Source organism: Oreochromis aureus, linkage group 15 (assembly GCF_013358895.1).
Source record: "Oreochromis aureus strain Israel breed Guangdong linkage group 15, ZZ_aureus, whole genome shotgun sequence".
Classification (NCBI taxonomy): Eukaryota; Metazoa; Chordata; class Actinopteri; order Cichliformes; family Cichlidae; genus Oreochromis; species Oreochromis aureus.
Window position 1 is genome coordinate 4,622,930 of NC_052956.1, and position 13,379 is coordinate 4,636,308.

General features: G+C 42.1%; 1 protein-coding gene across 1 annotated transcript in view; it reads right to left on the reverse strand.

Annotated features, from left to right (window-relative positions):
* The window catches only part of pak5 (p21 protein (Cdc42/Rac)-activated kinase 5), an 86,655-nt gene that overhangs the window by 38,141 nt on the left and 35,135 nt on the right, over positions 1-13,379 (reverse strand). Inside the window, exon 2 of the mRNA XM_031755140.2 lies at positions 5,137-5,360. Within this exon, the coding sequence (XP_031611000.1) occupies positions 5,137-5,340 (204 nt within the window). The 5' untranslated portion in view covers positions 5,341-5,360. The remainder of the gene's footprint in view (positions 1-5,136; positions 5,361-13,379) is intronic.

A 13,379-nucleotide genomic window follows, 5' to 3' on the forward strand; every position in this document is an offset into this window, starting at 1 on the left:
TATCTTTTATTTTCTCTCTGGCTTGATGCCAGTTCAGTTCCTCGAGGGTTATTTTGATAACGCTTGTGATAAAACAACTATATAGACTGATGAATCTACCAAAAACACCCTCTAAAATGTTGGTTTTCATTGTTTCTGCAGCATAATGAGACAAGTGTAAATCTGTCTGGCGACGTGTAGCTTTAACTGCAAGACCTGTACTTGCCCAGCATTTTACTGTGTTTAAGTCAGAGGGGTTTCCACTGTCACTGAATCAGCTTTATATTGTCAGGGTACAGTGCCTGTATCTGTAGTGGGTGTGTGTGTGTGTGTGTGTGTGTGTGTGTGTGTGCGTGTGTGTGTGTGCGTGTGTGTGCGTGTGTGTGTGTATGTGTGTATATTTCGACATCACTTTAGCTTTCAAAACTGTTACTTGTTGGTAACAAGTAACAGTTAAGCTGAGCTTGTGCTCAACACATAGCAAGTTGTCTGGACATGGCCTAAATGTAAAGTAATATGGTGGTTTCTTATGAAGTCAGAATAAAGCAGGTAATACTGCTGAACACAGCACAGCTGGTAATCTGCTCAAACTAAACTTCTTTGCTATTATATATGTCACCTTCCAGATGGAAAAGAAAAGAATTTAAAAAATATTATGCTTCAGAAGAAAACTGCATGAGAAAAATCACAATATGAGACATATAAGTCTCATAAGACGTGGATATGAAACAAACATTTACTTTTGAAAGAAATGGAAACATTTTTTTCCTATTCCTTTTCACTGTGAGCTTTTCTGTGGAGGTCATTTAGTTTCTTATTTACACGAACGCAAACATCTGATATCGGCCGACGGCTGAGGAAACATAAGCAAATAGGAACAAGAAGATAGGATTAAGTGGCCAATGTGCACAAATACACACACAAACATTTATAAACACATACAAGCGCGCACACACACACACACATAGACACCATCATGGTAAATTACTCTCTCAGCTCTATAGGGGTCTGCAATTTGAGGGTGTCAAAGTCAAGGTGTAATATGAGCCTGGCATTAATAATAGCCATAGCACTGCCCCTGCTAGTGCTAATGAGTGCAACACATTAACACACATGTAGCTTTGGATCGCATGCCCACCCACACACCCACGCATACACACTCACACTTCAAAAATGAAATACAAACTAACAATGAAGATGTTTTGCATGAGTTGTCACAGTGCGCTTACTTATGCACCACCAGACACATTAAATTCTCAAAATGAAGAAGCTTTAAGAGCACAATGTTTAAAACATGCAAATGCTCTTAGGGCATAGTGTTAGCTTATACTTTTGGATTAACATGTGTGCTAAGGGCTAGTGAAGGCGGAGGGTGGAGAAGGGGGAGAACAGAGATGAGAGCTAAAGCTTCAAGCAATACTAATGCCCAGCTGAGATGAGCAGTCTGACAACAAGGCTACAAGGCCTTGTGAATAAACGATGAGCGCTCAAAGCCACGGGGCATAGGTAGTAGTTATTTTAGCATGATGGCCGTGCCGGCCTCTCTTAACTGCTTAGCACGCAGATGAAAAAGCATATACACACACGCATGCCCACAAAAACACAAGTTAACATGCACACAAAGATACAAACATACCATGTTGACATTTTACTGTACTCTGTCCCTCCATACGGTTTGGTGAGGAGAGCACTGGACAGAGTTGAGACCGACTCATCCAGGCCCACCTGGTGTGTGTGTGTGTGTGTGTGTGTGTGTGTGTGTGTGTGTGTGTCTATACGCACACACTTATAAACACTAAGTAGACAGAGCTGGGGGAGTCTGCCAAGCAGAGGAAGCCTGATGTCAATCAAGTGTCAGGGCAAGCTGGAGAGAAGGATATCAGGCCATGGGTGAGACACTATAAATAACCTAGCCCACCTTGGTAGTCAGGGTCAAAGACACACACACACACACACACACACACACACACACACACCCTCATATTTACATCACTTCAGAGGACACTGACTTGCATTCATTTCCTAGAGACTTGAAAGAGCCCTGAAAGTATCCAGTTTACTTCAGATTTACACTACACATTTTCTGTTTTTGTACCCCAATCTAGCACTCACAACACCAATATAATACACTGAGAAAATGAAGAAAAAAAAACCTTGGAAAATCAGCGCCGTATTCAGAAAATGTACCATTAAAAGAATCACAAGTTCTGAACAGGTTTTTACACAAAACAAAGCCTGAGTTGTGTCACTGAGGCCTTTAAACGTGCAAACAACAGAGCTTCTTATGTTATCTGCTTCTTTCAAATAGCATGCTCAAACAAGACTTGCACACATATTTGCTAGTATTTATTCTTTCTACGCGCACTGCAGGTGACAGCGAAAGCATTTGGATTTGATATGGGAGCGAAGTGCCCCCTGAATTCTGAGCAATCTCTAGCTACTTTCAACACAGATCTACCAGCTTAAGACTTAAACTAGAGGCTGATTCAGATGGGATTTGGATCTATAGCAAAAGAGGATCTCAATATTGCACACGCCTTTTACGTTTCTTTCACAAACCAGACCTGGCTAATGGTACATGTAGTTGCATGAATATAGACAAAAATAAGGCAAATATTTTACCCACCTCCTGGATTATTAGTTAATTTAATCCTGAGCTATAAGCAGATATGGCAGATTTAGGCATGCCCTACTGAAGCCTGTTAATTAAAGCAAGAACTCTTAAGTGCTCAGAAACCGACAAAACAGCTGGAGGAAAGATTTGGATATTACCAAGAAAATCTGGCTTCGCTGTCTCCAGGATGTGAAATATCTTTTCAGCTCATTCACGTTCTAATCATTTTGTTGATTAGGAGCCATAAGTATAATGAGGTGAGGAGAGGAGAGGAGAGGAGAGGAGAGGAGAGGAGAGGAAGTGATTGGATTAGATTAAAGGGTGGATCGAAGGGTTTTTCTAACACATGCAAACCCTTTTGTGCTATTTTCTACAGAGTGACAGCCTCCAGTAGAGCAGAATCAGCTGTCATGGCAACATGCACTTCACATCTCAGCACCCATCATCATCATTATGATTATCATCATCATCATCATCATCATCATTATCAATGATGCTCCATAGCAAAAGGGGAGAAACGAGGGGAGCATGCCACTGCAGTTGATCTCATGTTTTCTTTTCATGCGAATGAAACAAAAGAGTGGAGATGAGGTCTAACAAAGGACTTGGCAGAGCAATGTAGTTATGTCATGTGTGTGTGTGTGTGTGTGTGTGTGTGTGTGTGTGTGTGTGTGTGTGGAGCCATTCTCTGTGTTTCTCCCTGTTCCTGCTGACACATCACCTCCACCTGAATGCATGGCAGCAGGCACGTGGGGGAGAGATGTGGAAACAAAACAGCGGGATGTGACTTGTGACTGTGTGAGAGCGACCGTTTGGAGAAAAGAAAAGAAAAAAAAAGGTGAGGTGGGTGTGGGGGTCAGAAGGGAAGAGGAAGTCATACTTTGGGCAACGGCGTTTCGGATGACCGGACTTTCTTGGGAGATATCTGTGAAGAGAGCAAGAGAATTATTTTCTTGTTTCCCCCTCTTCAGAGATATCTCCTGTGGCATATTGCTGTTCTCTGTAACAGGGCTTTGTCTGCTTGGATTTTCCTGTCAGCAGGACCTGCAAGCGGTTCCTGAGAGACTAACAGTGTATTTAGTCTCAAGCTTTGTCATTTATTTAAATGGAACCTTGACTTGTAGTGTTACGCTTTATGAGCTTTCAGTTACAAAAATGGCAAATTTGTTTAAAATTCAAATGTTTCTTGGGATATAATTCATTCCTGACATATTACAGTACAAGGGCAACAGAAGTGGTGTACACAGCAGTAAGTTGTACTGCAGCACCGATCAGGCAAAAAGGGTCCTAAATTTCAAAGCACTGGCCCTCTTAAGTATGCTTGGACCACTTTAAAAGAGAATAATTGCCACATTATAAACAATGACCCTGTAAAGGCCCATTAGGCCCAAAAACAACGCAGAGAGGAAAGGTCCACAGAAATATCAAGGAGCAAATCATCAAGTGGTCAAGTGTGGCTATAACTGGCAACAGTTGGTCAAATGTGTCAAAGTGATATGTTAAGGAGCGCCAATGAACAACAACACATCAGAGGAGACACTCGGAGAGAAGAGGAGACACACAGTCACAATCACAGGGGACGTAAGGCGAATGAAAAGACACATCAGTTTGAAATCACAGAGGCATTATTTAATGGAAAACATTTATAAAATCAGACAGACAATACATTAAACAATTCTGGACTGACAACAAATATGGGTGGTGTGTATGTCTAACTCCTCTCACACATGCAGTCCATATCAAACAAACGACTCGTGTTTCACGAAAGCAGCACATACGTCTGCTGTGAACATGCAAATCAGATTCACAGACATCTGGTTGCTTGGTCGCAAGCGCTTAGAAAAATATCAAAATAGTGTTTTGATATTTATTTGTTAAGATTCTTTTGTGATTTTTTCCCTTTTTAACTGGCTGGTAATGTCAGCTGACTTGTGACCAGGGATCATAAATGGTGTGACGACACAAACACAAGTGTGCTATCTAGTTAGTGGATAGGTTAGTAGGTGGCCAGCATAGCCACTGTTTATCCACAACACGTGTCACTACTTTTTTTAACCCACTGAAATATAAGAGGGTAAACTGTAATGCAATTAGTTCTATAGCTTTACTGGCAAGAGGGAGTCAATCAGTGTTCACAAAAATGTTTAATGTAGGCTTAAAGCATCATAATAGGCAACAATATGATTACCATTTCCGATTTGATAGAGACATTTAAACAGTGTGAAGTGGCCAGATGGTATGGAGAATTCTCTATTTTGCCTCTGAGGAAAGTGTGCAACAGGTGGAGAGGGAAGCAATAAGAGACAAAAACACTGAGGTGACAGACATTTACAGAGGGTGAGAAAGCACAGACAGCAATAAAAAGGAGAGGCGAGAAGAAAAAAAGTCCATAATTAAGTTCACATAGACACGGCGTGTGTGGGTAAAAGTGGAGGAGAAACAGAGGGATGAACAGCAAGAGAAAGATGTGAGAAAGGTAAGCAACAGGCTGGAAGTGATAAAGAGTTGTCTCTATTGCTAGAGTCTGTGTGGTTGTAATGTACCTTCATTGGTGCCAGCTGTATGGGGGTAATGTAGGAGGGGTCCACCATGGGCTTGGGCCGATTGGCAGTGTCTGCCAGGAGGCTCTGCCATTGCTGTGGCAGGCCGGTGAACTTCTGCTCCCGTGGGTCGAAGCCCGTGTGGACCCGGTGCTCGAAGTTAGACGGAGCTGAGATCTCCAGCCGTTTCTTCTTCTTCCCAAACATGCTGGAAAACCCTGGCAAACCTGGCAACCCCAAAAGAAAAAAAAAAAAGCATGCTTGTATTAACATTCTCGCTGCATCACTGGTTATGCTTATGTTGGACAGCCGTGAGTTAAAGACTATATCTTTAAGATGTCGTTATGAAGTCATCGTGGCAGTATATTCTTCCTTTATCTCGCCTAAAGTTTAATCTTTTTTGTTACATAGTACTAGGATGTTTTATACCACCGCTCTGTAGCATGATCAATCTCTTGTCTTATAATGCTGCAGGTTATAGACGAGGAAAGAACGAACAAAATTATCCAAACACACAAAATAAAAGAAAAAAAGCCAAGTGTCCACTTTGGTTATGTAATGTAAACATCAGGGGGAAAAACGATGGCAGTAGGGACTTTTTTAAACATATGTTGGACAGCGGTCCTATGCAGCTATACAGTCAGAGGCGTATGCTGCATGAAAGCTCCTGTCTGTGCTTTTTGGAGCGGTTTGGAAAACCCACTGTGATTCTCGTGGTTTGGGTGTATGCATAATGTCCAGTCATAGGAACAAAATGTCATAATGCTGTTGGTGTGGCTGTGAATGGAGTCTATTGTGTCACTCCTCTCTGAGAGGCATTGTCCTCTGAGGGAAAAAACCCCAGCCCCAGCCACCACTGCCACCCCCACCACCATCTCCTTACTTTTTTTCTCTTTGCGTCTGTTATGGCTCTTGCAGAGATAATGTTTGCTGTGCCTTTCCACTCGATCATGCATTTGCATGCATGTACTGCAAATGGGCAAAATAAACAAAAGATCTCCACTTATGCAAACACGCTGAAAACAATTCAACAAAACCGCTTGAGGAGTTTAATGTTTAGATTGTCCCAAGAAAAAAAATGTTTTGCCCCTATCAGAAGAAAACATCATTTACACTCATTACCACACGCTAACCACTGACCATGCACACACACCTTTATACACCACACACACATAGCACATGCATTACAATTGTTACTAGCAAGTAAATCTTTAAACCTCACCTGGTTACCATTATTTAAACATTTCCAACTCGCACAAATAGTGAATAACGCTTAGATTTTCCAGTGAGCAAATCTGAATGCTTAGCGGCTTATCCGCTTAGAAAGCAAGGAAATACATTTGTGTATTTCAGTTTGTCCCAGTTTTATAAAACTCTATTATAAATAAAAATTCAATTAACATGTTAATAGCTCAAACGTAGTTGCTTACCAGAAATGTGCCAGAAGTCATTAATTTTTAAGGCTGCCACTGTGTGTGTGTGTGTGTTCGTGTGTTTAATGTGATAATACTTATTAATTCTTAAAAGAGGAGAAATATCGGAAATGCTCCCTTATCTCTCAGCCTCCTGTAGAGGTGTGTCAGTGCCAGTTTTTGATTGGCTGGAAGTGGCAGGCTGCCAGAATGGCACTGTTACACTGTCAGGAGCAAGAGACTAAGTAAACAAACTTGTGCTGTACCCTCTGTGTCATACTCTGGCAGCATATTGTCAGCAGCGCTGAAGAGTGAGGGTGGCACCGAAATCACAATAGAGCACAGTTGCATTCGTGGGTATATTTACATGTCATTTCCTGTATATGTAGCCGAGCAGCTAAAGTAGCCTGCAAACTGTCTGAGCAGTGAATGACTGCGGGTCATTCACCTAGCTGTGTTGCACACAAATTGTGTACTTATGTTTGTAATTTAGATAAGAGGCAGCAAAACAGCCAGTCAGAATGTGAGGAGCTTATGTAACGGCAGATAAACAATGTGCAATTTGTTCCTTACACTTTGCTTTTCGGTTTTTGGAGGCGCTAAAGAAAGACACGTAGCTATATCACAAGTGAACAGCAAACATTTAAAGCACATTTTTGAATAAAATATTACAAACATGCCGGCTGCTTCCTCAAATATTCTAAGTAAATATGCAGAGCGGTATATTAAATGACTAACTCTTCTGACCTGGTAGTGCCACTTCAACAGACGCAATGACCGAAGTCACCAAAGAGTCTTTCTCTAAATGCAACTTTAAACAGGCAAGGCAAAGTAATCATGGAAATCTTTCTCAATCATTTCCTTTCTTCCCAGCAGGAGAGACAGACAGATCAAATTAGTGGCCTCAAACAGGAAAGATGGAGAGATAGATTGATAAAAATGGGGTAGGAGGCTTGATAAGGGTAGAACATGAGAGCAGAGGAGGAGCATAGGCAGGAGTTTAGGAGGAGATGTCAACAAATGCTAACAGAAGAAAGAAGAAGAAGAAAAAAAAGACAAACATGGAAAGAGGACGGAAGTCTAAAGTCTTTTGTGCTAGGACTGCGCTGCACTGCATGCATCACAATCACAGCACAACAGATTATTATGCAGCACACGGCTGCCTTTAGAAAAGTCTATACTGGATCAAAGGGTGCTAAGTCATAGATAGAAGCTTCATCCCACAGGCATGTTTACACAACTCTGCCTTCTACAGTGCAGTCACTGTAAGCTTGCTTCAACGATGCTTTTATTTGTGAGCAAAAGTATGGTACTTTTAATGAGAAGAATATACCCGTGTAATCAAAACATAGCTTGTCATATTCATCATGATCTGATTACTGAACATTTAACCACAATCGTGACCCGAGTGTGAGAGCAATAAAAGTACATGTGCATACCACAACTAACAAATGACTCCTTGCAGTAAACAACTGCATATTAAGAAAGCGTCTATCACAGAGGTACGTCTGAAATGATTGATTGTTGTCTTTCAGCTAGCTTGTTTCACAAAACCACACAATTTAAATGCAGGTATCCCCTGAGAAAGCCCTAACGATCCTCAATCTCTATCTTTTCCATTTTGTGCTGAGCTACAAGTCTCTTATGTAAGGAGGATGTGTCAGCAACCCTTTCCAATTTTGGCCAATGTCCACTTAAACCTCCACAAATCAGGCCAAGGTTCTAACCTTGTTGCTATTTTGGGGGCATGCACACTAAGTGACTCCATTAAGATGTGATGCAGTACCGACATGCAGACATTATGTTCACTGGAAATGACATTCACAAAATACGTTTAACATCATGGATGAAGCTGAAACACGGCTCCTGCCAGAGGAAGCGTCCTCCACAGAGTTAGTCTTCTGCCATCACTGCAGGACAGCACACAGTGAATAAACAGAGGATGATCGCAGACTTGCACTGAATCATCAGCTGACAAATGCAGTAGGCGAAGCTCTTGTTACCTTAGAGCAACATACAAACAAAAACACATCCTATAACGCCACAACCAACAGAAACACAGCGGAAGTACTAATCAGACTGGTCAGTGTGTGTGGGTGTGTGTGCGAGTGCTCGTCCAGTTATTTGAGTGCCCCAGTCACTCTCCATGCAACTCCAGGTGTCCAGCTCTCTCTTACCAGACTTTCACATTGCTGTGAGAGACTGCATTTATGCATAGCTCTCTTAAGGTTTCACCACAGCATTTTAGTCAGGTTGAAGTCTGGACTTTGACTGATGCAACACCTTGACCGCGTTATTTTTCAGTCATTCCATTGTAGATTTGGTGCTGTGTTTGTCTTATTGTACTGTTTCATGATCCAATTTAAGCCGAGCTTTAGCTGTTAGACAGATCGCCTCACCTTTGACTCTAGAATCCTTTGGTATACAGATTCATGATTGACTCAAAGGGCCCAGGTTCTGTTGCTGCAAAGCCCAAATCATCGCCTGTCCACCACCGTGCTTGGCAGTTAGTATGAGGTGATTGAGCAACTAAGCAAACCTAAGCTGTGGTGCCATGTTCTTTTTAAAGGAAAAAAAAGAGGCTTTCTCCTGGTAAACCTCCCAAACAAAGGCTTCTTGTCTATTTTTTTCTAACTTTAATGCCATTAACTTCAACATTTAACATGCTAACTGAGCCCCACAGAGTCTGAGATTGAGCTCTTGGGATCTTTGCAGTTTTTTTAGAGCATTGCACGATCTGACATTGGGGTGAAAAATTGTGTTAACACACAGCTGAATGCTCCAGACAAGCAAACTGATCATGATGATCATTTAGTAAATCATTTGATTAGCATTACCCGGCTGTTACATACACTTTTAATTCCTATAGAAGTAGTATGTGTATGCTAGTTTTTCACAAGACTCTAATCCTGTGAAAAGTTTATTTTTCAAATGATTGTATGTAGCTCTTGGTCCTTGTTTGACAAGAAAATAGTGATTAAAAGGAACCAAAGTAATTTATAGACACTGAACCAAACAACAAGCTAAAATAGCTAGCACTTTTAAAATCGGCTAGCAAGCTAGCTAGTTTGTTTTATCTGTCTGAGGGTAACTGAAAACCAATTTTTGTTTTAAATAGGTGTGTAGTGGTAAATCCAGTAGTGTTATCAATATGAACAAAATCTATTACAGTAAACAGCTTTAGCTAAACGAGAGGGATATTTTAATCAAGCTTTCTTTTCACAAAAGACAAAATGTCTTTTGTTTTCCTTCTTGCACTTGTGGGTAAGCAGCCCATAGTGAAGGTGGAAACCCATGACCTAGATGGTACTTCTCGGGAATAAGATTATTAAAGGCTAGTAGGACTTAAGTCGTCTAGGCCAAGCTCAGCAGTAAGGAGACACAACAACACATGCAGACAGACACACATAAACACAGCACTGAACGTGTGTTAGACAGCAGATGGAGACACATGTTCATGTACTCGCCCAGCCCAAACGTACTCCTGCAGAGCTTTTAGCAGCTTCTTTCTCACAACAGTCACAAAACAAGTTCAGACTGAGATGTACTTGAAGCGTAGAGCCCACTGGGAATTGCTGCCACGCAGAAGCCAGAGGAACTACTTACTGCACAACTTCTCCAGGCTGCCGTACGAGCGCCTCTCGAGCTGTAATTTATGGGCGCATTGTAAAGCACTTTGAGAAGTTTCACACTAATGCCTGCAAGGTTAGCCCGCCAAAGAGTAACAATGTCACTCTGATGAAAAACTGCACCTGGTAATATATGGCAGAGATTAGAGATTTGCAGCACCGTCATTCCAGCTGTGCTGAACTGCAGTGAGCTGCGACTGCGTGTGTGGTGAACGGCCTCGATCCGATTTTTCACCGCACTGCACAGAAGGATAAGCAGTGCACTCAAACAGCTAATGAAGCTATAATAAAGCATCCTGCCTCTTTATTTCCACTGTAACTCAACACATGGGTATGGCTGAAAACGACCGGTAATAAGCAGAGTACTGTTTGTAATGCAAACACTGATTTCTTTTAGAAGCTACACAACTACTAAAAGCTAAGCACACAGACACTACTGCATACAAAGAGATCGTTTAGGATGCTGAGGAAACAAGTGATCCAACTGTTTACCTTTATATCTGAGTGTGTTGTATTCATTTGTTCATAAATAAAGGAAGCGTGAATATCTAAAAAAGAAAGCACACTGGTGTGCGACATGCCTGCATACCGTTTAATCTGTCAAAGCAATGACATTTGATGTTACGAGAAGCATTACATAACATTTAACATCCTCTACACGCAAAAAAGGAAGATGCTCAGCCATCCACAGGCTCATGCAAATGCATTCAAATGTATTAACAATTAGCCTTCAACGTCATTTAATGGGATTCACAGTAACCACACACACACGCTATATACACCAACACACTTAAATGGGCTACTGGTCCCAGGGCAGAGATCCTGACTCCCAGGCTGATTTGTCTCCAAACCATCTGTCACCATCTGAGCCTCCACAGGCATTTCCCCTTCTGTACAACAGCACCTCAACAGACACACACACTGCAGTGAACCGGGGAGTCTGCACGTGTGTGTGTGTCAGCATTCGTGTTGTCTGTGTCTTGTATACACGCTGTATCTATTTTTGGTTCCTAAGCGCACGCTTTAATGTTCTGTGGCAGCAGAGTCTATTCATCACGTTTTCCAAAGAGCACATTAATTTTCTGTCCTTTAGATTGTAATTTAGAAGCATAATTTGGTATCGAGACGCAGAGCATTCACTCATGCATTAAATATGCAAATACATTTCATACATAATTTAAAACGCAACATGAAAAAGGACATAAATGCCTTCTGATAAACAAGCTGAGGGAGGGGCAATGCTCTCTACTTTGTTTGTTCCTACAGAGAATAGGAGGAACTCCTAATTTAATTAAAAGGTCAACAGGTTCATAGTGAAAGCCTAAGCTTGGTTTGCCATTTGTGTTCAAGAAATTACCCGTGTTTCTGTTTAGCTTTACTTGAAGTGGTGGCAAATGAGCAAAGTGAGAAGCAAATGTGTCCCTGCATCCTCACAGGTAGTCTTTGTTCCCCCTCCTTCCTCTTTTGTCCTGCCCTGCTCTGTTGTCTGCTGTTCACTTCTCTCTCATTTGCATTCACTTGTTCTCTCTTCACCCTGTTCCTTCAGATGATTTAATTGGCTCCAAAAACTGTTTACACAGACATGCATTTCACCTTCCGTTCCCGAAAGATGTATTTCGTCGAGCGGTAAACAACTCGGTCTGATGGAGAGGCTTTTAAAAAAGATTTTTATCATTTGCACACTGTTCACAACAGTTTGTAACATTCCTCTCTCAAATGAGGTTTAAAGATTTTGGGAGCAATGGGAAGCTCCAGCTCTGATTATAAATATACCTTTACACACAGACTGCGTGAATCAGAGGTCTTACCTGGCAACAAACTGACGGTCTCTTTCAGCCAATCAAAGCTCTCTGGGTAGGCCATAATGAGGCAGACAATTAAGTGCTCCTCAGATGTTTCGCTTTGATGTCAAATTACACTCCTGACAAATCCATTATGCGCCTCAATTTTCTTTGCACAAAAATCACTGAACAGCGAGTCCACCTCTCCAGTTGTGAGCTGATGATTCCCCCCGGTGGAGCGATGCTTCTGAGAAGTCATCGAATTGACAAATCAGGTCACATTCGGGACCCTCTGCGTTCCCCGGCGAACTGTTACTAGTAATGCTACCCTGCCTGTATGCTCTGATAACTCCCAATGTGAGATGCACAGGACACGAAAAAGTGCCTACGCCAGCAGCCCGGGCCGAGGCATGGCCAGACAGCTTAAGCCTGGACCCATCCCATTTTACGTTTATTGTTTGTCTAACTGGGTTTGACCGGCCGCGTCCCAAACTGAGCTGCCTCTGACCTTCGCTGTCCTCCTCCTACTTACTTGTCCATCAACAGAAGCACAAAAACAACAGAGCGTGAGTGTCCTCTGCGTTCCCACAATCCACAGGATGGTGTTTGTGTGCTGGTCGCTTTGGCCAACACACACACACATAAAAACTGTCTTCGACCGATGCCAGCGTGTGTGGATATCAACGTTTGTGTCAAGAGCTGCATCACTAGGCGGCCTATCACTGCCTCTTTCACACGGCAAGTCACAGGGAGGAAGACAGAGAGTGTGACGGAGGAGATAAGATGGAAGAAAGAGAGAAAAAAAAACAGCTGGTCCAGTCAGAGACTGTGACAGTCTGGCCGTTTGCCGACGAGAAGGGGACATTGAGCGGTGGCAGCCGCGGACAGGCCTTGTGCTGAGGGCAAACAGTCTCACAGAAGCAGTGCCAGGCTGTCAGGATAACACTGTACAGCATTTTTCCCTTACAGAGAGAGAGAAAGAGGGGATGGGAAATTACACCTATGCAAGGCAGCAGGCCAAATACAAATAAAATATTGAACGCACTGTTGTTTTCAAATAATGCCAATATGAAAAAAAAGGTAGCCTGAGCAAAAGCCAAGGGATGAAAGAAATCTGCAAGTTTAGTATATCTAATGTATACTCGTGGACCGCAAGGCTGATGATACGGTACTTTTTAGGCTTGAACAGAGATTGCTGCTGGTTGTGCTGCACATGGATGTGGAGCACATCCCACTGCATTACTGAAAAACTGAATTGGAGGCACAAAGAATGCAATGAACTCCTGAAAGAACATTCATTTTTAGCAGGTACTCATTGCTATGTGTTTTAATGGTCAGGAAATGAGACACAAGAAATGTGTTTCTGCAGACAAATTTAACTGTAAGCATTTTGTGTCATGTTACATCAAGAATTTAAGGTCCAT